The sequence below is a fragment of the Xenopus laevis genome, chromosome 2L (assembly GCF_017654675.1).
Source record: "Xenopus laevis strain J_2021 chromosome 2L, Xenopus_laevis_v10.1, whole genome shotgun sequence".
NCBI classification, from domain to species: domain Eukaryota; kingdom Metazoa; phylum Chordata; class Amphibia; order Anura; family Pipidae; genus Xenopus; species Xenopus laevis.
The window spans coordinates 117604755-117632143 of NC_054373.1; the positions used below are offsets into that span (position 1 = coordinate 117604755).

At 35.8% G+C, this 27389-nt stretch overlaps 1 protein-coding gene across 2 annotated transcripts in view; it reads right to left on the bottom strand.

Moving 5' to 3' along the window:
- Nucleotides 1-27389, bottom strand: part of tmem131.L (transmembrane protein 131 L homeolog) — a 119272-nt gene that overhangs the window by 46362 nt on the left and 45521 nt on the right. For both annotated transcript variants that reach the window (XM_018247111.2, XM_018247109.2), the window contains exons 4-7: nt 20563-20631; nt 8945-9068; nt 5995-6111; nt 3809-3931 (exon numbers count right to left, since the gene is read on the bottom strand). In XM_018247111.2, coding sequence (XP_018102600.1) covers nt 3809-3931; nt 5995-6111; nt 8945-9068; nt 20563-20631 — 433 coding nt within the window. The remainder of the gene's footprint in view (nt 1-3808; nt 3932-5994; nt 6112-8944; nt 9069-20562; nt 20632-27389) is intronic.

Genomic DNA, 27389 nt, shown 5'->3' on the forward strand with positions numbered 1-27389 from the left:
TGAAAAGTTTTCACATGCATTCAATTAAATTGCATTCCTTTTCCATATTAGTTGAAATGTAAGTAAATGGGGAAATCACTGTGCCATTTCCTCTCTAATGATTTCAACACCACAAGCAAAATCTGTCAGTTTTTACTGTGCAATAGTATATTTAATGATGAGCAAATATTTTGGCCTGTTTCCGGTGAAATCTGCTGTTCCCCTTGCAGTGAATTTGTGTCAGAAATCAGTACCAAATTTTCACTCTGTTTCAGGGTTCAATTCAGACTATGGTTGCTATTTTTACTCTTGCATGACAAAAATGATTAATCAGCTTTATTTAGGACATCAGGTTCATTTGGAACATTAGGTTAATCGGATTCTGTTTCAGAAAAACAATCAGTTAATAGTGCTGCTTCAGCAGAATCCTGCACTGAAATTCAACATTTTTAATTTATTTTTATTTGTTTTCACAATAAAAGTACATATTCATCCTGATATCTTTGTCCTTTTATCTTCTTCCTTTTACAAATATGCTTAAGTCTTGTACTTAACAATATAAGTAAAACATTAAAACTTATGGGGTAATAAAAGGAGGGAAGACAAATAAAAAACAAAAGAATGAAAAGGAGAATCAGGAAGTCAGACTCTTATTAATACTACAACAGTAGCTTTCAGATATTTTAAGTTCCAACATTCCTGGTTGTCAAGTAGTAGTCCCAATTGCCACATATATTGCAATGTAATTGTAATGTGTTGCATATTCGGGCAATCATGAAATCCAATTTTTAAAAGAGGAAACAGAGTTATTATATTTAATATTGAAATCAGTCACGTGGACTTGTGCTCTGAAAAACTTCAGTCACTCTTTAGCGCAAAAGCAGACTAACGTATTAAACCCTACTCTCCACCTGATGAATATTAATGTGGTAGAGAGGAAGCGGATCTGCTAAAAATCCTGTATTTGCACTTAAAAATACAATCAAATAAAGGAAATTGCTTTTGCATGTATGTTGATTAAAATTCAAACTGTTTTCATCAATGTACAAGCAAAAGCAAAAAACAGCTTTAGCCTGAAATGAAACCTGTACTTTAGCACTGAAAAATTGTAATCTGGGAGCTCTAATCACTACAACATATAACATGTTGATTATACATTTCTTAGTGACCTAATGTCCAAATGATAACAGTTCTTCCTTTCCCTACTAAGGACTGGCATTCAACCTGGCACAATGGCAAACTTTTCTTTTCCTACGAAAAACAGTTGAGCGAAAGTAGAAAGGAGCTTCTCTAACAAGGAAGGGCAAAGTATATGATTATCTAACAATTACCCAGAAGGGCCCAGCAGATCAGTTAGTGAGATTTGATAAGAATTCTTATTTATTCTCCTAGCTAATACTGGAATGCCAGAATGAAGGTAAGTAAGAACAGATTTGTAACAAAAATTTATTTTTTTACCTACTCATTCATATAATTCATGAATAGCAGATACAGCACCTTGTCATATATCTGTAACCCTTTTACGAACTGAGGATGGCCCTGCCCAAATGAATTTCAAATAAATTAGGAAACCATTGTTCCTCTGTTGCTAGAATACTCCTCCTTAAATCTATAAAAGATATGGCTAAATCACTGTTCAAATCTTTACTGTATCTTTTCAGTAAACAAAAAAAAAAAAGACAACCATCACTCTAATTTTAATAACTACATTAAAAAAACTCTGTGGCTCAAAAAAACATTTTGAAAACATATAACAGTCCCTCATCGTAAAACAAGCACCTTACACATAAAAGCTGTCAGATATGGCCAACTTCTAGTCAGGACTTTTGGTCTATTCAATATACATTTGTGTTTTATATGAGCACACATTAAAAGGCTAGTTCACCTTAAAGTTAACATTTAGTATGTTTTAGACTGGCTAACTATAAGCAAGTTTTATTTAGGCCATTTTTCTTATAGTTTTTGAATTATTCCTCATTTGCCAGATTTCAAATGGGGGTCACTGACCCCATCTAAAAAACAAATGCTCTGTAAAGCTACACATTTATTACTATTGCTAGCTTATTACTCGTGTTTCTATTCAGGCACTCTCCTATTCATATTCCAGTCTCTTATCAGTGCATGATTATTAGGGTAATTTGGACTCCAGATTGCTGCAACTGCAAACTGGAGAGCTGCTGAATAAAAAAATCGAAATAACTTTAACACAAAGATAAAATAAAAAACAGTTTCAAATTATCTCTGATTAATACTCTTTACATCAAACTAAGGGGGTTATTTATCAAACTCTGAATACAAAAATCATGAAAAATTTCATGACCAAAAACAAAAAAAAATCAGATTTTTTTCAGAATGTATTATACCCCGAGGCTGAAAAAAGTCTGAATCCAAAAATCTGCCATCTCCAAGATGTCGGGGTCCTGTAGAAGTCAAAGGCAAAGCTCCCATTTCAATATCATGGTCCTCGCTGAGTTTTGGCCAAAAAACCCATTTCCCGCCACACACACACATTTTGGTGCCAAAAGTCAGATTTTGGCGGTTAATTGGACTTTTGGAGGGAAAATCAAATTTTTTCAGATTTTTTTGCACAAACCAATTTTCTATGATAAATAAGGTCCAATCGGCAATTCGATTTGGTTGACTTCGAATTGGTTGGACTTTTTTAATAGAAATAATGAGATAAATTCAGACTTTACTAAATAACCCCTAAAAGTTAAAGGTGAAAAATCCCTTTAAACATCAACAAATTGTTTAATAGTATTTCTTATAAAGAAATACATAATAATCTCCTATTTTCATTCTCTGACTCCTTTGTAAAGCATTTTTATTCATCTTGCCATCAGTTCTATGCAGACACTTGTTTTTCCACAAAGACCTTAAAGGAATAGTGGCATATTGCAGGTTTTAAAGGAAAACTATACCCCCAAAATGAATACTTGAGCAACAGATAGTTTATATCAAATTGAATGACATATTAAAGAATCTTACCAAACTGGAATATATATTAACATAAATATTGCCCTTTTACATCTCTTGCCTTGAACCACCATTTCGTGACTCTATCTGTGCTGCCTCAGAGATCACCTGACCAGAAATACTACAACACTAACTGTAACAGGAAGAAGTGAGGAAGCAAAAGGCAGAACTCTGTCTGTTAATTGGCTCATGTGACCTTACATGTGGTTTGTATGTGTACACAGTGAATCGTACGATCTCAGGGGGCGGCCCTTATTTTGTAAAATGGCAATTTTCTATTTATGATTACCCAATGGCACATACTACTAAAAAAGTATATTATTATGATAATGGTTCATTTACATGAAGCAGGGTTTTACACATGAGCTGTTTTACTCAGTATCTTTTAATAGAGACCTACATTGTTTGGGGGGTATAGTTTTCCTTTAACTGGATCTTCATCTTTTCTAATGGAGATGCCCCCTGCCTCTCACAAGCTCACTATTTACAAACTTATCTTGCGTCACTCCATGACGCAGTTTGAAGGAGAGCGAGGGGCGAGAGAGACAATGTTCAGATAGGCTGGAACAGGAAGCTTCTCTCCTCCAAACTGTGTCAGAGATCAACAAGGGTTACCCATGACAGAGGTACCGTAATTTGCTACACAGTACAGATTTTGCATAGGATGTTTAGCTTTGGAAGACCTTTCACCAACAATGTTGCCAATAGTAAATGCTAGACATACTTCAAGAACCAACTTTGTCTTTTTACGTCTATTACAAGTACTGTGAAGGGAGTTAATAGAAAGTAAAGAATGCACACACCTCACAGTTGTGAAATAAAAACTGTGTGTTGTAAGCCTTAATGTACATACCTGTAAAGGTTCACTGTGTGGATTGTGAATATTAATTAAAGGTGAAAAACTGCTATTTACAGGGACTCTTGCCCCGATGAAAGGGCGTAGTCGATAAGGGTTGGGAATCCCAATTCCAAATACCTGCAAGGAAAAAAGTTTGAAATACAAAAAAAAAGATATTACAAATATTGTAGCTGCCAGTGCACCTCTCTACACACTCACTGATGTCTATAATGTAGAAATAAACAAAACATCATGTTGGTATGGATTTCATGGACAGAAAATTGAATTCCCATTCCATATTTGACCCAACATATTTAATCAAATGCTATTCCATGCAGGAGTCAATCCTTATGTAAACGATAATTCTGCTCCCACTATCCACCTCTTCTGAAAATGTTTCCTATCACAATACTGCACTTCAAAATCCTTCAAAATCATAAAGATCTCTACAGAAGGGATTCTAAACACTCAACCCACTAAGCAGTCTCTAAAGGCAATGGAAATCGAGGTATTAAAACAAACAAGTTCAGCCGGATAGTTCCAGTAATATCTTTACGCATAAATAAATATAATAATATGCCTTTGCTTTAAAGTGCAGAACAATTAGTTTTTGTTTGTCACAAGTATTTTTTTTAAGTTGTCTAATTCTGCAGTGCAGTATATCTGTCACTACCAGTAAACAATGTGCAATATGGATTTTATTAAACAAACAAAAGGAATTCCAATGTTTTGATCACAACTTTTTAATATTCTTTAGGGAAAAAACAAACAAAGATAAAGATGTGAATCTTTTGTTTGTTTATTAAAATCAGTGTAGTGCGGTACTTTTTTTTTACCTGCTCACAGACATGCTGTGTTTTTTTTTGGTGAGTGCTCCTCCATGTTATATAATATATATATATATATATTTATTATCAGACATGTGTCTCTGTTTCTGTTTGATTACCTAAGCCTGTGGTTTCACACATTTCAAACTATGCTTTGTCTCTTTCAGCATAGTCTATGGTACTATTTTATCAGTCTCTCTGCATTTCCTGCAGATTTTTCTCTTTTTCCACTTTGCAATACCTGTTATATTAGACTATCAGTGGTTTCTTGAGATGTTTCTATGACAATTAAACTTATATAAACATTAATATTGTTATGCTGTTGGTAGGTAAATGCAGTGTGCTTAAAAAAGAATATTTCTAAGTACAGTTACTCTTATCACACCATAACCCTAGAAAGTGCTCCAGTCATCTATTGAAAGAGCAGGGTGCTGCTTGGCACTTCTAATTCATGTGAATTTTTTTAAAAAAAGCATGGTGGCTTGAAGCACTTTGATTGATACCTAAAACAGTGGTAAGTAAAACAGTTCATGTGCCTTAGACATAAAAATCACTAGTCAACAACCCCCCCCCCCCCAAGAAAAGCATCTACTTTAATTACAGGTAACCTTTAATATTGCCTTTGAAAGGATGAGTTACTTTCAACAAGTGACTGCTGACAGCTTGTTATTAGATGACACCACGTATACTGAGCTTTCCACTACAAATACACTTGATGCCACAAATATGCAGTCAGATACATGTATTTCATCTCATGCTTCATTTAAACAGGCTGCAACACGTGAATCAGTTGATTTATCGTTCAACTACTCAATATTTTTTTCAAATTACTTTTGTAAATGTGTTTCATTTACAGTCACAATACTCTTGATCTATCATTAATTAAGAAATAACTGGACCCATATGCACCATATTACTTTGTGATAAACCTAAGCTATGTAAATCGCTGTGATTCTTCAGTAATCTTTAAATACAGGTATAGAATCTATAATCCAGAATGCTTGGGACCTAGGTTTTCTGGACAGGGAATTTCTTTTGTACTCTGGATGTCTATACTTTAAAGGAAAGTTAAACCTTCAGAATGAATACTTAACCAACAGAAAATTAGTAAGTCTACTAGAAAATCATGTAAACATTAAATACACTCAATAGGCTGGATTTGCTTCCAATGAGTATTAATTATATATTAGTTTGGATCAAGTACAAGGTACTGTTTTATTATTATAAATTAATTGTTTTTAAACATTTAGATCATTTGAATAAAATGGAGTCTATGGGAGACAGCTTTTCCATAATTAGGAGCATTCTGGATAATGGGTTTCCAGGTAACTAATCCCACAACTGTATGATTATATTAGCGAGTAAAGACCTTACCTGATAAGTAAAAACCCCATGATTTGAGGTGTTGATAAATAAAGTATTTTCTACGTTTCCCACTACTCTTGCAAGAAACACCACGTCAAAAGACGTATTCCCACCTGGGAGAATTTTCTGGAAAATGAAGCACAGTAACCATTACAGTGAAAAACATAACTCATTTTACACAGATTATATTAAAAGAGCAGTTCACCTTTGAATGATCCTTTTAGATGTTGACAGTAATAATCTTTAATAATTTTACATTTTTTGTGGCTTCTGAATGTATGTTTTTGTTCATCAGCTCTCAAGTGTTGACTTTCCAGCTATCTGGTTGTCAGGGTTAGGTTCACCTTAGCAACCAAGCAGTGGGTTGAATGACAGATTGGAAGATAAATAGGAGATGGCCTTAAAGATTAATTAATACAAAGTTACAAAAGCAATAAAATTGCAGCCTGATATGTTTCTTTTGGCTAGTGGGGTAAGTGAACCCTAATAACCAGATAGCAGAAGGCAGAAAAGGAAGGGAAATTATTCAAACACTGTAAAAAAATAACAGAGAAGACTAACGGAAAATTTGCTATAATTTACCAAAAGTTAACTTAAAGGTGAAACTGATAAGGCAGCTGATTGTGCTAAATGCTTAGAACCTGACATTACATATATTTAGTATGTAATATGATACATATAAATCCAAGTGAGGACCAGAACAGAAAAATAGTGCTGGTCCCCGCTTCATGTATTTATATTGGACAGTGGGGCTCATTTAAAAACACTGGGCAAACTAGCTCCTGGGGAGTAACGCGTGGCAACCAATCAGATTATTGTTTTCAGTGTTCCTTCTGCAACTGGTTGAGATACGCTAATCACAGTTGCTATGGGTTACTGCCAGGCGCAAATTTGCTCAGTGTTTATAAATGAGTAACATAGTGTATGTGCGTGCACACCCAGTACTGTTTTAGTCACTTGAAAAAAAATTCTGTAAATAGCAGTTTAAAAAATAATGCCATGAATAGTTTTTATTAATCAAGAAACATTCTAGAGAGTGTGGATTATTTGAAAAAAAAAAAAAAAAAAAAAAAAAAATGGAGTCTATGGGAGATGGCCTTTTCATAATTCGGAGCTTTTTGGATAATGTGTTTCTGGATAAGTGATGCCATACGTGTAATAGGTTAGCTTCTTGGGGGTTCTACTGTGTGTGTATATATATATATATATATATATATATATATATATATATATATATATATATATATATATATATATATATATATATATATATATATCTATCAAAGGCAGTGTTTGTTTGTCTGTCCATTTCCATTTTCTGTCCTGATGGCCAAGACAGGCAGCTGATTAACAGACCTGAATTTGCTGGGGAACCAAGACTTTTGCAACATTGTTTGAAAAGTAACAACCAGACATTAAGCAAATGCTGATTTGAATAACAATCATTTGTACAAATAACTTTAAAAGCACTGGAAATTTTTAATGGATGTATATTGAAAAAATACTTAAAACTATGTTTACTTTAAGTAGGCAAATTTTGTATTTTTGGGTTGACTTGCCCTTTAAAGACGAACTATCAAAAAATGGAAAATTTAATATGTACTTTATCTCATGAAAATAATATACTTTCTATAGTAATCCTGCATAGTCTATAGTCTTAATCCTGCATAAAAAAAAAAAGACAGGACGCTAAGAGGGGGACATTAACTTTATTATTTTAGAAATGGTACCAACATCTTCATTTATTATATTTAGAAAGTTGCTTGTTTGCAAGTAAGAATACTCATATAAAAGGTTCACTTTCACAACAGCTCCCCATTAATGACATTCACACGTCTTATGGCAGTACTTCACTTTTTGCCAAATGAAGGTTTCATACTCTCAACATTTTTCTATTTCTATCTCAATTTTTTCTATTGCTACAGTAGTGTGAGTAGTAATGTACAAAGGCAACAGGGATCGTAGACTGTTAGCTACACCGGGGCAGGCAGTAATAATGCTGATAGATATATGTCAGCTCTATATAAGGAATAATAATTTATATTTCAGCTCTAAATAATGTTTCCCCCCCCTTTTTTTTTTTTTTTTTAATGACCAAACCACGAGTTACAGACTGGCATATAATTGGCTTTAGTAACACACCGAGGAAGCTGAAATAAGTTTCTAAGCCTGTGCTTCTGACATGAATTCACAGCAAGAGTTTTACTAGCGTTCCAAAAATAATAGAGCAATAAAATGCCAGATGACCGCTGTTTGCTATGAGCTGGGTAGCACTACTACATGTACATGGCAGTGCTATTAATAGTTATTAGGAGAACTCTAAAATGATTGCTGAACACTGGAAACATTTAATGAGCCTTTTCTAAGAATTCAGCCATTATAGTTCCAGAAAATTTTGATACATTTTATTAATGGAGATTTAAATTTTCACATTTAGGAAGCATTCAGTGCTTACCAAAAGTATTTAGAGCACTTACCAATTCTCTTACACATTGATATTTTGCAACTGGTGATATTTTTATTCTGATACTCAAACTGTAATTTCTTTGGATAAGTATGTACTGTATGTAGTAGCTTTACACAGTTTGGAAATGCATTCAAACCATTTTTTCAGATGTTTCTCCAGGTTGTTTCAGCTGTCATGATGCTTGTGATTTTTAATTTTGAGTAAAGATAAAATAAACCCTAACTAAACATAAAATGTTCCATGAAAATGAATTTTGCATTTGCTTTGCAAAAACAGTTTAGAATAGGATTTTAAAGGACAAGGTTCTAAAAATTTTTGCAAGGCACTGTCGCTGTTCAGCATGCCAAAATTACTTTGTTAGGGCAATGTATTGGAGCAAAACACTAGGTAGCTACTATGGAACAAACCCTGGTTTAGCCAAAGCCTTCGAACAAATGACAAATACAGCAAAAAGCAGAGAAATGTCTGAAATATGGAAAAGCTCCTACTTACCCTATTTTGAAAAAATGACGCATGAAAATGCGATGTTGTTGCTGATATAGATACTAATGTAATCGTTTCTTCTGAACTAGGATTATGCAAGTAAACTTTTTCCATTTTTGGCATTCCCACTGGCCTGATAGAAAAAAAGGACATGTATTAATGCAAAGAAATTTAATTAGCATGAGAACATAAATATAGGATACACTCTATGCTTACTGTCCAGTTAAAGTAGACTAAGCAATCTACCAAATAAAATCGAAACATTTTAACATTAGTTATGCATACGGTAGAACCCCCATTTTACATTTTTCAGGGGACTGGGAAAACATAATGTAAAATCCGGGAAAATGTAAAATCAGGGGAATGTGTTAAAATAACTTTTTCTTCAAGTACGGATAGCATATAAGCAAAGGAGTCCGATTTACTTTGAGATCCAATATTTACTGTGTTAATAACAAGGGTTAAACATTACAGCATTAATGTTACACTATGGGGGGCATGTGCACGGCCTCTCTGTCAGTCACATACACAACCTAAAGCAATAAGTGATTGGTGCAGGACTGTATAAGGGGCAGACTAATTGGAATTTACCATATACAGGCAGAACCATGGCAAAATATACATCTGGTTAGTATTTTAAACCTCTTGATTTCACAAATAATAGCATTCAAAGAGGGGGAAAAAAAGCAGTTTTTGGGAACATCAGGACAAAAGTTTGATGCAAAATCAAGGAAAACATTACTTAAAATAAGGGAAATACACCCATTAAAATGCATTATAAATTGGTGGGACCACATAAAAAAAATAAAATGCGGGAAAACTTAAAATCAGGGTAATTAAAATCGAGGTTTCACTGTATATAGTACAGATATGGGATCAGTTATCAAATTACAGAAAGTCTCCCATAGACTATTTTAATCATATTTTTAAAATGTATTTCCTTTTTATCTGTAATAAAGATACAGTACCTTGTACTTGATCCAAATTAAGATAACATTAATCCTTAGTAGAGGCAAACAATCCTACTGGGTTTATTTATAGTTTACATTAATTTTAAGTAGACTTATTGTATGAAGATCCAAACTACAAAAATATCCCATATCTGGAAAAACTCAGGTCCCGAGCATTCTGGATAATAGGTCCCATACCTGTACACAGAAATGGATTATTGTGACTTCTTTACAATGGTTACTAATTTCCAAAGCCAAATACCTTTTTTTTTTTTTTTTTTAATTGATTTGTTTCCACATGTATAATTGAAAAAACACCATCTCATTATTTATAAATAGATATAGGAATGCAGGAAAAAGTAATTAAACTAATGAGTGATGATAGTTTTATTTAATGGCAGATAAACAAATTAATATATACACAGGGAAAGATACCAGCAGTAATATGGGTGTTTTTACTTTCAAATATCAAATACTCCTCAAGATTTGTGTTTAGAATTGGCAAATACTTGCAGTACAGTACTGTCTTTCATGTATATTTGCTCTAAACAAACTGCAACAAAGAAGGAAATAGGGTTTACTCAAATCATATCATGGTAAAAAAAAATTTGGGAAAGTACACAATCAATAAAACGTAAGTTTCAATTATTCAAATGTTTATGCAGAGGAGTCAGTTTATCTTTGATATACTGATTAAGTACCCACTAAATGCATTAGAACTGGTGGGACTGCAAAAATGGTGAAAACTTAAAATTAGGGATGCACTGAATCCAGGATTTGGTTCGGGATTTGACTTTTTCCAGCATGATACGGATTCAGCCAAATCCAAGTGCCTGACCAAACCAAATCCAAAAAATAAAGTGACTCTTCATCACAAAAACAGGAGTTCGAAAAAAACATTTTAACCACAAATTTCGCACGAGGTTCTTTTCTCCCACTTTTCCCTAATTTACATATGCAGATTTAGGTGGTTTCGGATGAATCCTAAAATAGTGGTTTCGGATGAATCCACTAATAGTGGATTCGGTGCATCCCTACTAATAATAAAGTGTAAAAATAAAGGCTTGCCTGTAATCCATTTTTGTTGATATATTCTGAGCACAGATCTGTACAGCAAAACGTTATTCAACTAATCAAGCCTAATGCAAAGATTTTAATTAATTTTAATTATCTACAATATTAAACATCCCACTTGTCACCTCAAGAATTTCCTGGAATGGATTATTTGTTTCTTTTGTTAATAGATTTTCATAGTACAATTGGGTTGGTGTCTGCACAGTACAATCTATGCAGCTGGATCTTCCCTTAGAATTTACTTAGGCAAGGTCTTAGTGAGGCAAAAAATGGCATAAAATGTTGTGCTTGAGTGGCTATATCTATATCAAGCCAAATGAACAACAACATTGCACAGGTGAAACATATTTAAGACAATGAAAAGGAAATGACCTCATAGCTTGTATCACAATCAATTTGCATATATTATACATTACATTTATAAATACAAAAAGATGTCATAATCTTTATTTAAACCAAATGGATGTAAAGATTTCAGTTTATTAATCCACCACACCTCCCTTTTCTTTAATTTCAGTTCTCTGTCTCCCCCTCTTTTTAACGGAGGTATCTTTTCCAATATCATGAATTTTAATTGATCTGCAGTGTGTCCCTTATCTATAAAATGTTTTGATACAGGTAATGTAGTATTGCCTAGATTTATGCTCGAACGATGTTGAGAGATACGTGACTTTACCATCTGAGTGGTCTCACCTATATAGATGAGACCACATGGACATGTCAATACATAAATTGCAAATTTGGAAATGCATGTATAGTGTCCCCGTAGCTGTACAATTTGTCCAGTGTGGGGGTGAATGAATTCTTTACCCTTAAGAACATATGGACATTGTACACATCCCAAACAGGGGAACATCCCTTTTGATCTACCACCCCAGAAGGTATGAGCCTCCCTGGGTTTAGCTTTCAATATAGATGAGGTGACCTGGGTCCCAATGGTCTGACCCCTCCGATATGAAATCAAAGGGGTGCTCTAAATTCTTGTATCAATGGGTATGCATTACGCAAAATGTACCAATGTTTTTGCAAAACTTTAAAAAAAAAAACCTCACTCCCTGTATCGAATTGGGTGACAAATGGTATACGAATAGATTTCCTCACTCTTTTCTGAGGATGCCTAACCTTATACTGGGCCTGTTGTATTATTTTCTCCGGGCATCCCCTTGCTCTAAATTTGTGGCACATAATTTGTTCCTGTTTGTCTTTTTCATTGTCCTCACTCACTAGTCTATGTACTCTCGAGAGTTGGCTGATAGGTATAGATTTCTTGGTATTGGATAGATGTTGACTGGTATAATGCAAGATTTGATTCCTATCCGTCAGTTTAGTGTACAATGAAGTACAGATTTGGCCATCAGAGCCTTTATATACAAGGACATCCAAAAAGTTAATTTTCTGGAGATCAAAGGTAAGTGTAAAAGTGATAGAGGGATGTATCCCATCAATCCTACTGTGGAACCGCCGAAGGGAGTCAACATCACCCCGCCATACTATGAAAATATCATCAATGTATCTCCACCAAGCCAAACAATGGCTGGAGAAATCTAAATTGGGATAAATGTACAGTTGTTCAAGCCTAGCAATTAAGGCATTGGCATATGATGGGGCGACGTTGGATCCCATCGCAGTTCCACGTAGTTGAAGGTAATAACGTTCCCGAAAAGTGAAATATAGTTACAACATAGTATAATCTCCAAAGCCTGTAGGAAGAAAAACAGTTGTTGTATAGAATACTGTGCTGATTCCTTAAGTATCCACTCACATGCTTGTAAACCATCACTATGTGGGATGGATGTGTACAGACTGGCCAGAATCACATCACTATCTCCCACATTTTCAAGAGTTTGTAACTTTTTAAGAAAATGTCCTGTATCTTTTACATATGACGGGACTTCTTGTATCAGTGGACTCAATACTTTGTCCAGCATCGTTGCAAGTGGACAAAAAACCGAGCCAATTCCGGCCACTATTGGCCCCCTGGGGGACGTACCGGATCCTTGTGGATCTTAGGTAAAACATAGAGGGTTTGTGTGATCGGACTTGGGACCACCAAAAATTTCCTAAGCTTATCTGTGATAAACCCTTTATCCACCATGTCATCTAGCAATGTTTTAATCTTTCTAATGATACCCAATAGGGGATCACTAGATAGAAGTTTGTACACATCCCCATCCGCCAATTGTCTCTCAATTTCAGAGACATAGTATGCAGTGTCCATTATTACTATCGCGCCCCCTTTATTAGAGGGCTTAATAGTAATATCAGTTCTCTGTGATAGAGCCCCAGAGCATCCCGTTGTAATTTGGAAAGATTATGTGTCACCCCTGGGGGACAAGCCCCCACCTGACACACATTTTTCACTTCTGACTGGATGTTTTTAATGTATGTTTCCACAGCAGCATATGTAGTAGGTGGATTAATAAACTCAAATCTTTATATTCATTTGGTTTAAATAAAGATTATAACCTCTTTTTGTATTTATAAATGCATATATGCAAATTGATTGTGATACAAGCTATGAGGTAATTTCCTTTTCATTGTCTTTAATATGTTTCACCTGTGCAATGTTTTTGTTCATTTGGCTTGATAAAGGGCACACAGTTTGTCCGAAACGTCGCTTTGTGATGTACTGAATTTTAATACACTTTTTGCATTAATCAAGTGCTGCTTCATTCATTCCTATTGTGTGATATATATATATTGAATAAAGTAAACCCTCTTGTAAATTATAAGGATGTTATAAGTTACCGAGAAGTATGAAAAGGTTTGGAAACCCCTCTCAGCCTGCATAATAGTTTAATTGGAATTTACTTTTTGGCTAAATGTTATCCATTGGCTGAGGCATAAAATGTTGTGCTTGACTTGCTATAAATATATATATATATATATATATATATATATATATATATATATTATATATATATATATATATATATATATATATATACACACATACACACACACACAGACAGTCATATGAAATGGTTTATTATTTATTCTATAATTGTCCTATAAATTTTTAGAACATGATATAGGTTATTATGGCCAGAAGGCGCAGTGAAAATCAATTGATTTTTAACAAATTTTGCCAAGCAAAAGAATCATGGCTTTGGTTGCACTATGACAATATGTCCCTTTGAACAACTTAAAATATCCTAGCTGTTGACAGATGATCACACTGTTGGATGCACAGCACAGTAAAGCTTACTAAAATGTGATTGCTTACATTATACAAGAGCTGTGAACAAATATAGAGGACCACATAATAAACTCTCTGATGTCTTAAGCTGGCCATAGATGCAAAGATACCATCGTACAAAATGATGGTTCATATGATTTTGGACTGTGTATGGAGTGTCCCGACATTTTTCATACCATATTGATCGGCCATTCAGTTGACGGGTTAAAAGATTTATATCGTCTGATGATAAGATCTCTGCATTTATTGCCTAACTGACAATATCAAAGGGAGATTGTCACTACAGACATAACTTTTGTACAACTTCTGTCTGCCAATTAATGGCCTGAGCATTGTGTTATTTGTTTTTCTTTACTACTTTATATGAATCTGTATGGTTAGTTGCAGGTCAGAAGATTGGCACAGAGGATCGTTCGTCAGACATAGGCTATAATCTGCACGTCTATAGCCATCTTAAGTCTAGGGCTACATGGGGACAAATCAGCCTTCTGTTTATCATTCACATGAAACCCTGTCCCAGTGGAACTTATATTCTAAAGTCCCTAACACATTCACGTATACTATTGTTAATTTTAACAGTAGCCTGTTAACCTGCATATATGTGTTTGCAGTGTTGAATGAAAGTGTAGAAACCAGAGGAAACCAATGCAAGTATGGAGAAAACATACAAATTGAATCAAGTTAGGACCATAGAGCTGTAAAGTAGTGGTAACCATTGTAACACCATGCTAGCCATACTGGGAAGACATACTGGGAAGATATTATACAGCAAGCTTTTCTCTATTCTTAATGTATCATTTTTATTGATTATTAGTACGAAGGATTCATTTTTTTCCCAGATACATGGTAACCTTATGTGCAAGCAAACTAGATGCTGACGTGGTATCTACTTTAAACTATCAATAACACATCAAAACACCTGTACCTAATTTTCCTAATGTCTTGGTTAAAGTGCCACAAAATATATAGAGCTCACTTACGAAGACAAACGAACCAAGAAGCCATGCAGAGAAACAAAATATAATCTAAGTGTCTGCTGAGAACTGCATATTCATTTTTTCTGTTCATATAAAATTCAAAAAAGCATATTTCAGTGTTTTGAAAATATACAATGCAGACACAACTGAAACCTCAAGGCAATAGAAAACCAGCGAAGTTTAACTTTCCCACAAACAGGTGTTTAAAACTGTAGGTTACAGAAGGCAAAAAAAAAAAAAAAAAAAAAAAAAGAAGCTTTAAGCATCAGTTAACTCAGACTTCTGGATGTGTCGGTTAGTTAAGAGACTGGTGCACTCACTTGCAAAAAAAATCTAAAATAAGAGTGCAAATCATGTTTAGCATATTAAAGAAATAAAAATTTAGAGCTTAATAGATTGATCATACACAAGGCTACCTAGGCTCCTGCACTGACACCAGTCAGGGAAAGTGGCCCCGTCAGTTCTGGGAAATGCAACCACAAAACCACCAGCAGCAGCAGTGTGGAACATACGGTTTTGACTTTTTTTGCTTCAATGCTGGAGGTGCAGCTATATGCAAGTGTGTCTCAAGCAATGCTATGAATGAAGTATGACTCTAATGGGGAAAACTCTAGGGGACATTTACCAAGACGTTGGGTAGAACTACAAGTGTGCAGAGAACACCTGCCTAACCCTGTTCTTACTGCCCCATTGTGGCTGCTCCTATTTTTTGCATTCCCTGCCTTCTACTGTACGGGGGTACAACCCTTTTGTCTACTACAAAGTCACGTTACCAAAACTGACCAAATTTGTACCTGTGCAGTAACTCATACAAACCTAACATACTAGCATTTTTGACTGGATACTGTTCAGGTGCAAATTTGCCCAGTGTTGCTAAATGCTTTACAACATATTTAATCAGTCCAAGCCTTTAATGTGTGGTTAATTGTAACACTATTCTTCAACAGACATATTTATAATAATGGCCAAAGGCAGGTTTTATGCAAGGTTCCTAAATACAGATGGTTTACAGCACACTCCCAAGCTTTACACCTGTGCTTACTTGTTTTTAAGGATAACCAAATATTTCTCAAGGAGTAATGGTTTAGGACCAAGCATGAAGCATTGTAGTGTACTGTAAACATCTGTATTCATAGAGCATGGGTCAGTAAATGTTGTGTGATGACACTAATAAATCTCGACTTTCTTTTTTAGTTTGATGTAATTAGTGTGGATACCTGTAGCACTGCTGTACTTGTATCTAGAGATCAATACTTAGTATGCCACTTACTCTACCCCGGTCACTCTCACTGAACACTTCAAAATTATGTTTTTAAAGTGACTATTGCAAATTCCTTTAAAAGGAACAATTTCTTGACTGCCTGAAAGTGTGCTACAGTCTCCAGCACCGCTCTAACAAAGCAGAAAGAATACAGCCACACATAGCACTTGACAGAATTACCATATAGACACAGCAACAGCAGTTTATCATCATCTTCAGCTAAAGAGAACATTTACAAATACTTATTTGTTTAGAAAATTATGTGGTATACAAGATTTAAGTTAAAAGTTTTGTTTTCTCTGAAGCAGCTTAATAAGGAAGGAAGGGGATAATCTATTCTCTTAAAATTGGATAGATTTGTTGTTACATTTCTTAAAGGGGTGGTTCACCTGTAAATTAACATGTGTTTGAATTATTTGCCACTTGTAATCACTTGCTACCTGCTGACTGGCTGCAATTGGTTACTAGATACAGAGCAAACTTTGCACCTTTTACTCTTGTACACACCTTGCTAATCACGTGTGTTTTAGCATTCACTACTTCTTTTTTGCCAGCGTCATTGCCATGTCAAATCACAATAGAGACTTGGAAGCAGTAGAAGGGGAGGGGGTTAAAACGGACAGCCAGAACTCTAAAGGGCCTGAATAACTCAATGCACTACGCTCTATTTAATAGATATAATTATGTTTAAGCATAAACAAAAAAAGCATACACTTAACTATATCAAAATAACTTTGCAATATCAGTATTTTTCCAGGTCTAAGGTTACAGCTAGTTCCTTGACACTTTTTGGTCTTTTAGCAAACGTATCAAATAGAACCACAGGCTAGTGCATTTAAGTGAATGGTTTCAAGTTTTTGTATAGAAATAGCAGGAGCACATATCACCCCTCTAATAATGTGATATGCTTGTATTAACAGTAAACATGTTTGTTTATGTAAAAATAACGACATCCACCCACACATCCCCAGAGGTATCAGCAGATGTACAATACAAAGAAGTTACAGAATAAAGATCTGCTGAATGTGCGCTTATGATTTGAGTTTTTATTCCCACGGTTTTAAAGTGATGCTTAGTTAAGAGGGGAAAATGAATTGATACATTAAGTTGATACCTTTCTTATCTTTGTCCCTGCTGAACAGTATCCATGAGTTTCATTAAAGGCAGCTGTTAGAATTGATACAATAGTTGCTAATATTCCACAGATGCTGCTGAGAAATGTAGCAACTAAATGTAGCAACTTGTAACACTTGTTACAATTAAATTTAAATTCAAAATCTGCACCAGACTGAAAAACCAGGGACCTTAATTTTGGAAAAACGTTAAAAAATAATTGGAAAAAAAAAAGTCTATTTCTGGTGAACAAGCTGAAAACAACTGAACTGAAATAGTGTTTTGAAAGGTGAACAACCCCTTTAAAGGCTGCCTACAGTGGTGTAATTAGATATCACTGGGCACCACAGCAAATAATTTTTCAGGCCCCCAAAATGTCGAGGTCTAGGTGACTTGTTTAAGCATTATTTATTGAACTTGTATATGAATTAGGGCCTCATGGGGCCCTTACACCACTTGACCTCCCTGCTTCCTTTGTAGTTGCGCCCCTGGCTGCCTACAAGTTTGGGACATATGTTTGTCATAATGTGTACCTTAGTTAGAAAAATTAACTGATGAAAAAATGTCACATGGACAGTGAAACATAGTTGCTCTTGAAAAAAAAAAAATCAGTTTTTCAACAATGAAAAATGTTGTCCAGCTTCTTTTTTTGTAACTGACACACGCATACAGTTAGGCCCATAAATCTTTGCACAGAGACAACTTTTTTCTTATTTTGGTTCTGTACATTACCACAACGAATTTTAAATGAAACAACTCAAATGCAGTTGAACTGCAGACTTTCAGCTTTAATTCAGTGGATTGAACAAAAAGATTGCATAAAAATGTGAGGAACCTTTTTTTTTTTAACACAATCGCTTCATTTGAGGGGCTGAAAAGTAATTAGAGAAATTAAAAAAATGAAAATAAAATGTTAATTTCTAAAACTTGGTTGAAACCCCTTTGCTGGCAATAACAGCCTGAAGTCTTGAACTCATGGACATCACCAGATTCTGGGTTTCCTCATTTTTAATGCTCTACCAGGCCTTTACTGCAGCAGTTGCCTCACGTGGAAACTTCAGGCGAGTTCGCAAAACGAAGCGCCGTGAGTGCCACCCCGCTGGCGATTTTTTCAATTTTATTTGGCGGGAAGGTAGGGAAAGGCAGTTCGGGGAGATTGTTGCCCCGAAGAAGAGATTTGTCGCCAGAGCGACTAATCTCCCTGAATCTGCCCGTGTGCCCTTACCCTTAGTGTTTAGCAGAGAGGAATTAAAATCAGATGCATACTAATTTAAGTTTTTAGTTCTCTGTACCTTGATAAAATCTAGCTTTAGGACAAACAGCAACTTTTAAGAGGTGTTGTCATTATTTACTTTATAAAATCTGTCTAGATAACTGCTGCTGCACATAATGAGTTCTCTGTGTAGAGGAGGCAGCCCCCAAGCTCTAAATTCATACATACAATAAGAGAATTATCAACATTATGACGAGTCTGTTGGAGACACACCTGGCAGCTTAACCAATCCTACAGGACCTTCCATCCACTTGAATACATATTTACAGAGAGCATTAACGTTGCAAGCAAAAGTCATGTCTAAAAAACATGAGGCAGTTCCAAGCATACTGATATATTCTGTGCAATGTCACACAATGAATGGATGAAAGGATATTTCATAGTAATATACACATACAGTATACAGACGGAGCAACTCTTATCATCTAAAACACACCACCCCTCCCTTTCTCCAACTGAAATAAATATATATTTAGTATATATCTGCTCCTCGTATCTGTGATATATGAATGTGTTTGTGTGTGTGGTATTGTGTGGTACAGTGGTATTACGCTTACTCTCAGCTAGTTTCCCCTGTTAGATGCTTGTAATATCTTTATTATTTACCTGTTTTTTGTCTGAAAATTACAGTTATGCAAACCTGGTATTTGCTATATAGTTAACTGTTGTCATTCATTTGCAATTGTATACATTTCCCATTGTTTCTTATATATTTTAGCTGCAACCCTTTTCTCAGCAACAGAGAAATGCTCAAATAAATGCATTTTCCTACCAATCTTATGTAAATATTTTCCAACAAAAAGGTCTGTACTTTAATATGCTGGAAATTAATAAACATCTTAGGACTGGATCCATTAGCCTAGATCTTGCCCCAGACTGATGATATCCTGAAGCTCCTGACTGATTGAGAAACTTCTACTCCGGCCATGGACCTGCTCAAGCTAAGAATCTAATATAAAGACTGACTAGATTTAGCTACAGAAAATCCATTATATATCAACATGGTAAACTAGCAAAAGAGCAGAGTAGTTCAAACTCTGGAGCTCTGTTCATCTTGATTTTAGCTTTGCTTAAACCCCATAATCCAAGGATTACATAAATACATAGCAAAGAATCAGTTTTCCTCTTAAACCAAATCCAGCTATCCCTAAAAGAAACGTGAGCGATGTGGAACAACAACTTCAATTATGCAGGTATTAAATTCTGATCAATTGTGTTTGTGCATTTATAATGAATTAGGTACAATAAGCAAATATCTTTAGAAAGTTCGGTATAAGAAGATGGGGAAAAGTGAAAGTTTAAATTAGTCTGGAAATGAAAACACATTCTGTGCTTACACGGTGTGAAGAGACTGTTTATTATTCCATGAAAGTAAGTGTTATTATGTGTGCACAAGAGTGTGTGTACCAGATTTGTATGTGCAAGAGTGTGTCTGCAAGCCTTAAACACATGCATCTGTTTTCCTGGAACAGTGTTCAATTATAAATCAGAACATATAATATAAAATTTATAATATATAATTCAGAACATATTTATAAAAATAAATTACAGATGAAGTCAGAATGAACAAATGAGAAATATATTTTAATCTTTTTGAAAGGCCAGCAAGTTGTGTACATAATGCTCCTTCTTTTCAGTAATAAGGTATGTTACAAGCACAAGGATGGCAGCGGTGTTCAAGGCAGCACATGCTATGATTGTGTTCCTGCCTTTGGCTGTTAAAACAAATACATGAAAATGAGGCAAACAGCAGAATAAAGAGGGAGAAGCATTCACTTACTGTTCATGGAAGTCCAGCATGGGTGGCTCAAACCTTATAGGTCTACAATTTCCTCTGTGTAATGACATACTGTGGAAATAAAGAACCATTTTTAATACAAACAGTGACATAGAACCCATCTTCTTTACAGTCAATTCAGAGCAGGTGCGAGCGAGTGTGTGTCTAACAAAGCAATACCCAGAGGACAGCACTGGTTACAGTACGAGAAGGAGAACTTGACAAACTTGTTTAACAAGTGAATGATGATTCTGAAATGCAGAAGCTATTGAACTTAACCACTTGGTAACGCTGTTTTTAGAAACCATGCTCATTGTGCATAATCATTCATTATATCCTTTAGACATTTATAAACACACACATATATATATATACAAATATAGGTGCATACGCTTGTACTAAGGTCAGTGAATTTGAATCAGTGGCAGCACTACAAGGCAAACATCTCTACTCATTAGCAAAGTATCTATAATAACGGCATACTGTCTAACAGAAAAGGTTAGTGTAAATAAAAAAGATATACTTTTGGATATGGGGTCTCCATTATAATGATAAAAAGGCAGCCACCTTTAGCCTGTGGCACTCAGCCTCAGAAACATACTGTGAAGATCACAGTTTTACTGGCTTCCAGCCTTACAAACATGTCCATAAAGTTGCTCTAGTGAAAACACTAACAAAGTTTCCCCATTGCACTAAAGTATGAGGTGCCATGTGTAACATTAAGTACAATAATCTATGTTGTGTCAGGGATAGCATTTAACTAATGTCTCTGCAACAATAAAATAACTTAAAATGCTGAACAACCTTCCCTAATGTGAACACTTCAGCAAAGAATTCCAACAAGAGAGAGATAATTGTCGCCCCTCTCGCTGGAGCAGCCGGTCGAGTGGGTCTGTCTAGGGTGTCAGCAATTATATGTTCTGGGAAAGATTTTCAGTCTATGACACTAAATATTTTAGGCTTTTGGATGTTAGGGGATATAGGGATATAGTTCACAGCTATTTTCTATATAATCCTGACTTTCTTTAAAGGGGTGGTTCACCTTTAAATTAACTATTGTTTTTGTTGTTGTAGAATGGACAATTCGAAACAACTTTTCCATTGGTCTTCGTTATTTAATTTTTATATCTTTTAAATTATTTGCCTTCTTCTTCTGACTCTTTCCAGCTTTCAAATGGAGGTCACTGACCCAGTCTAAAAACAAATGCTCTGTAAATGTATTATTGCTGCTATTTTTTATTTCTCATCTTTCTATTCAGACCCTCTCCTATTCATAGTTCATTCAATTCAATGCATGTTTGCTAGGAGTAATTTGGACCCTAGCGACCAGATAGCAGAAACTGCAAACTGGAGAGCTGCTAAGTAAAAAAACGAAATGACTCTAAAATATCAACCAAATTGACTCCAATATCATTCTCTACACCATACTTAAAATTAACTCAAACAACCCCTTTAAGGATGAATATTGCAGGGCAGTCAGATATCTGAATTATTTGTTTTCATGTTAAAGTTAATTGTAGACATAATCAGTTGCACAATTCTATAAGCTATATTTGTAATATACATTCCTATCACATGCCAACAGGTTCCCAAAGCATTTGCCCTAAGGTGTTTTAAAATGCATGTCAATGAACAACACAATCGTTGCTGAGTCATAAGGATGATCCACTTAATTAAAAACTAATTAATGCAAAAAAAACAAAAGTCAGAGTTAGGCAGAGAGTCTTCCCCAGTGCATACACTGACTTAAAGGGATACTGTCATGGAAAAACATGTTTTTTTCCAAAACACACCAGTTAATAGTGCTGCTCCAGCTGAATTCTGCACTGAAATCCATTTCTCAAAAGAGCAAACAGACTTTTTTTATATTCAATTTTGAAATCTGACATGTGGCTAGATATTTTGTCAGTTTCCCAGCTGCCCCAAGTCATGTGACTTGTGCCTGCACTTTAGGATGGAATTACTTTCTGGCAGGCTGTTATTTCTCCTACTTAATGTAACTGAATCAGTCTCAGTGGGACTTGGCTTTTACTATTTAGTGCTGATCTTAGATCTTCCAGGGAGCTGTTATTTTGTGTTAGGGGGCTGCTATCTCGTTACCTTCCTGTTGTTAGGCTGCTGGGGGGGGGGTGACATCATTCCAACTTACAGTACAGCAGTAAAGAGTGATTGAAGTTTATCAGAGCACAAGTCACATGACTGGAGGCAGCAGGGAGATTGACAAAATGTTTAGCCCCATGTCAGATTTCAAAATTGAATATAAAAACATCTGTTCGCTCTTTTGAGAAATGGTTTTTAGTGCAGAATTCTGTTGGAGCAGCACTATTAACTGATGTGTTTTGGAAAAAACATATTTTCCCATGACAGTATCCTTTTAATATAACTGCTATATCTGTTAAGTGCCTACTCTGCTGTGGAAACATCCTTTGGTCATAGATATTAACTAACCCCAAACCAACACCCCAATAAAAAATGAAACATACAAACACACTTAAACCAATAGGCAGTTGAGCAATCAATAGAACAGATATAAATCAGGAAGTTTAGAAAATCCCATCAGGAAGGAACTGCTGCAGGCTCTTGTCCCCTCCCAACAGGACAATTTTATAGAGTGATTAGGCCCACCACTTGGACAGCCAAATTGTGCAAAGATCCATTTGCTTTAGATATTATTATTGATGGGGCAAGAAGTGGGTGATAATACATTGAAATCCGCACATCCCTCAAAGGGCACAAGTTGAATAACTCTGCGGCGCCAAGCATTTCACAAAGCAAGGGGCTCGCTGCATTAGCAATGCAATGAAAAAGCTGAATTTCACCTTTTAAAAAAATTCTGCTCTGAAATTTATCAGGGCCAGCCTTTTGCGGACCCCAGTAAAGTGCTGCCTAAGGAGTTGCTTTTGCTATAAACACTTACATTTACAGAGCTGAATGGATGACCATGCCCTCAGTGTGCTCACAGCACAAAGCATATAATGCTAGGCCTACTTCTGGCAACTTGCTAACATTTTACAACACAATAAGAGGGGAGTGGGAAGTGATAACAAAAGTTAGTTTGAATGAAAAGGAATGCTTACGTAAGACTCAACTGCAAGCTGATTAACACCTTCAAAGGAGCCAAGGGAAAAACAATATGCTTAGGTCATTACAAGAACGTCAGTTTAGGCTTGAAAGGCCAAAAGCAAACTGAATGTCTCACTAATCTGTTATACAGTGAAGAATCTGTCTGGATGTGTGATATTAAAAACCCCCTATATCACAAATGCTCCCAAATGGTGGGGCGGTCCCAGCCAAATGGGCATGAAGTGATGAAAATTTGGGGCACACCAGTATCTGTTTAAAAGCCAGATAGTAAGAGTTCTTGGATGAACTCCAATATGTTGCTCTAGAATCTAGATACTGTGAGAATCAAAGCCTAAAATCCAGTTAGGGTAAGATCTGCAAATAGAGCTTTTAACTATCCTGCATACCTAATACCATAATGGGGGGGGCTCAGGAAAGATGCTGAACCATATTGTAGGCTAACTCAAAAAGTTTGAAACAACGAAGTACATTTGCTCAAATTACTCCATGGAATCATTTTAAAAAAACATCAGTCCTTATTAAAACATTTCCCTACTGTAGCCATGAATATCCTGTAAATGATATCATTATAAACAGTACTTGGTGATTGGTTATAATCTGAGTTTAGCGATGTAATTTCTGTCACATGACGCACTGAAACTTGTGTATTATAATAAGTAAAGTACCCCCTGTTAGAGTCCTGGGGGGGGGGGTCAATTTTTTGGAACCCATACCCGACCCGTACCAGCAACCTGCAATCCGCAACCCGGACCCGCATTCTTACTCGCTTGGACGCGCTACCCGACCCGCAAGTACCTTATCCTTAACTATACCTGCACCCGGAAGTTCTACCCACAACCAGCAGGTTTTTGCGGGTACCCGAACCGCTGCAGGACTCTACCCCCTGTTTAAAAATATGAGGGTAATAGAAGTCATCTCGGAGTTCCATGACCTTTATGGAGCTTATGGAGGCCTCTGGCCTCGTGTTTTTTTATGGTCATGGAACTTCTTGGTGACTTATAATATCCTTATATTTTACAAGAGGGGATACTTAATTCACTATACAAACTATATTAGTAGACCCTGAAGCACACAACATGTGTGTATACATGTATATGATTTATCATCTGGAACTTTAGGCATCTGGGATATTCTGGATTAGATATTTTGCCACCAATATACTCATGCAATTTAGTTTGGATAAAGTACAATGTACTGTTTTATTATTACAACAGAACCCCCATTTTATTTTTTTCAGGGGAATAGAAAAAAATGGTTTAAATGCAGGAAATTGTAAAATTAGGCAAATGCATTATGCATAATATATAGGTGGCACCACAAAACAACAATGTAAAATGAGGGAAAACTTAAAATCAGGGGATGTAAAATTGAGGTTTCACTTTATAAATAAAAAGGAAAGGGTTTGGATTAGTATTATTGTAAAAAAATCGACTCTATGGGAGTAGGCATACTCATTTAGGTAAACACTCTACAATAACTAAAGTAAAATTCTTGGAAATTGGCCTGAAATAAAAAAGGTTTGTTAGCTCAGCGCGTAGACGTTTGTAAATAAATGGATAACATTTCAAAATTAAATTAAGTCTGGTCATATGATGATCATGTGGCAGACCAGGTACTAGGCATGTAATTGTGCCATATATATGACAAGTAAACAACCACCACTTAGACACAACTCCATTTAAAGGGCAAGTTCTCTTTTTTTTTTTATAAATGTATTTATTAAGCATTCAGAAGATACAAGTTGTCAAGGTTTTCTGTATGCATAGGAATGATTATAGTTACATATTTGAGAGCAAAAGTTCAAAGAAAACAAAGTATTAAACTAACAGCATGACTCATATATAATTCAGTGTGTTTCTATAATCAGGAGACATTACTGTATGTTGATAATTGTCAAGCGGTGACTCCTGGAGTGTTCCATCCGTGATGGGATTTCTTCTTGTGAAAAATATAGCATGCAATTTTGTATTTCTGTAATGAGTGAATTGATCTGCAAAACTTCAGTGTCATACCGCTCTTTTACTTTTTGTGGCCTCAAACAGGTGGTTATTTTTTAATTCCTAGCTTGGAGGCAAGTGTTAATAGCATAAAAACAGGTGTATTGCCAAAGAGAGCTCCCTACAGGCAGTCAGTCCACATAGGGGGCTTTTAAACAGCCAATCAGAACCCTTATTTGGTACACCCAGGAACATTTTTTCATGCTTGTTTTACTTTCTAACTCCTTTTTCATTTTATTATGGCTTCATGTGCAAAAACATTTTGGGTCCTTTGTTTTAGGACAATGGCACAGAATGATGGATGAAAACGAATGATAAAGCATGGATTCAATATAGGGACATGGAGAAATCTGCAAAACATCTTCTTGATTAACCATTTTTTTAACCCGCCAGCCCTACCAGTATTCCCCAAATAGGGTTTTTACCAATGCCCATATATATTATTTGCATAATCCACTATCTACAATATAGCAAAATACAGTAAATAAAAAAAATTCCAAAAAGGACTATGAAAAATAGTTGTGTAGTTATTTTTAGGTGTTTATTGGCACGGCTTCCCTTATTTCCAATAAACACTGGCTGCAACAAAACTACTGCAGCAGCGTAATCAAAGGCCAACCTGTAAAGTCCTGTTCAGCATTTCTGCTTTCTTGGCTTGACAGAACAGCACAAGCTATGAAAGGCACACAGTTAACATATGCATAAAATACAAAGATCTCAGTGCCAAAGTGCTCTATCTTTAGGTTTTATTGATCAACTCGTCTCCAAAGCATCTTATAAAAGCCTGAAGGAAAATGAGAAAGCTCCCTCATCCCTCATACACACTTAATACTGTAACTATTAATTGCCTCTATACAGTCTCCTGTCCTCTACTACTGACATGCACAAAAGACATGACCATCAAGCAGGAGCATGCTCAGTGGATGCCAGAATAAGATTGGCTTCCACCACAAATACTCCTGCTGAGCACTTGGGGAGCAGAAGCCTGAAATGATGTGGACCAACTCCGCTGCATGTCTGATTTTTGAGCAGGGCTATTTTAGAGAGTGCTTTATGATTGAGTTTGGGACAAGAGGACTTGCTTGTGTGGGCGTCCTCTGTGTGTTGCCTTCCCCTCCCACAACCCAAAAATATACCTGAAGGTTCATTCACTTCTAATATAATTAACCATAATGTGTGCAACTCCACTGGGGCAGAGACTAGGGTTGCCACGTTTTCTGGGGAAAAATACCAGCACAACAACATCGGCTTTACAATTTTGCCTGCCATGCACGTACGCTGTACATGCTGGCAGGACGGCCATCAGACGTCACAGGGCCCCATACGACAAAATTCCCTGGGCCCCCTGGGCTGTGCCCACCGCAAGCCCCACCCCACAAGTCTGCCCCCCCACCACACAGTAAAAAAACAAAAAAAATATTGGTGGCGAGGGTTCCTACATGTTAATAAAAAATAAAAAGATATAGGTGGTCAGGGCCCCCCACAAAAAAAAATTTGTGGCCAGGGCCCCCCCCCATTAAAAAATATTAGTTGCTAGGACCCCACATGTGAAAAAAAATTGGTGGCCAAAATTGATGGCCAGCCCTCCCCCACAAACACACATTATAAGAAAATTGGTGGCCAGGGCCCCTTAAACGTCCATGCCTTCCCGAAGTCAGCAGGGCCTGGCTAATCAAATAAGTGTAGACAAATACAAGATTCCTCTGCACTCAACCCATTATCAATATATTTAAGACAGAGACATTTTGT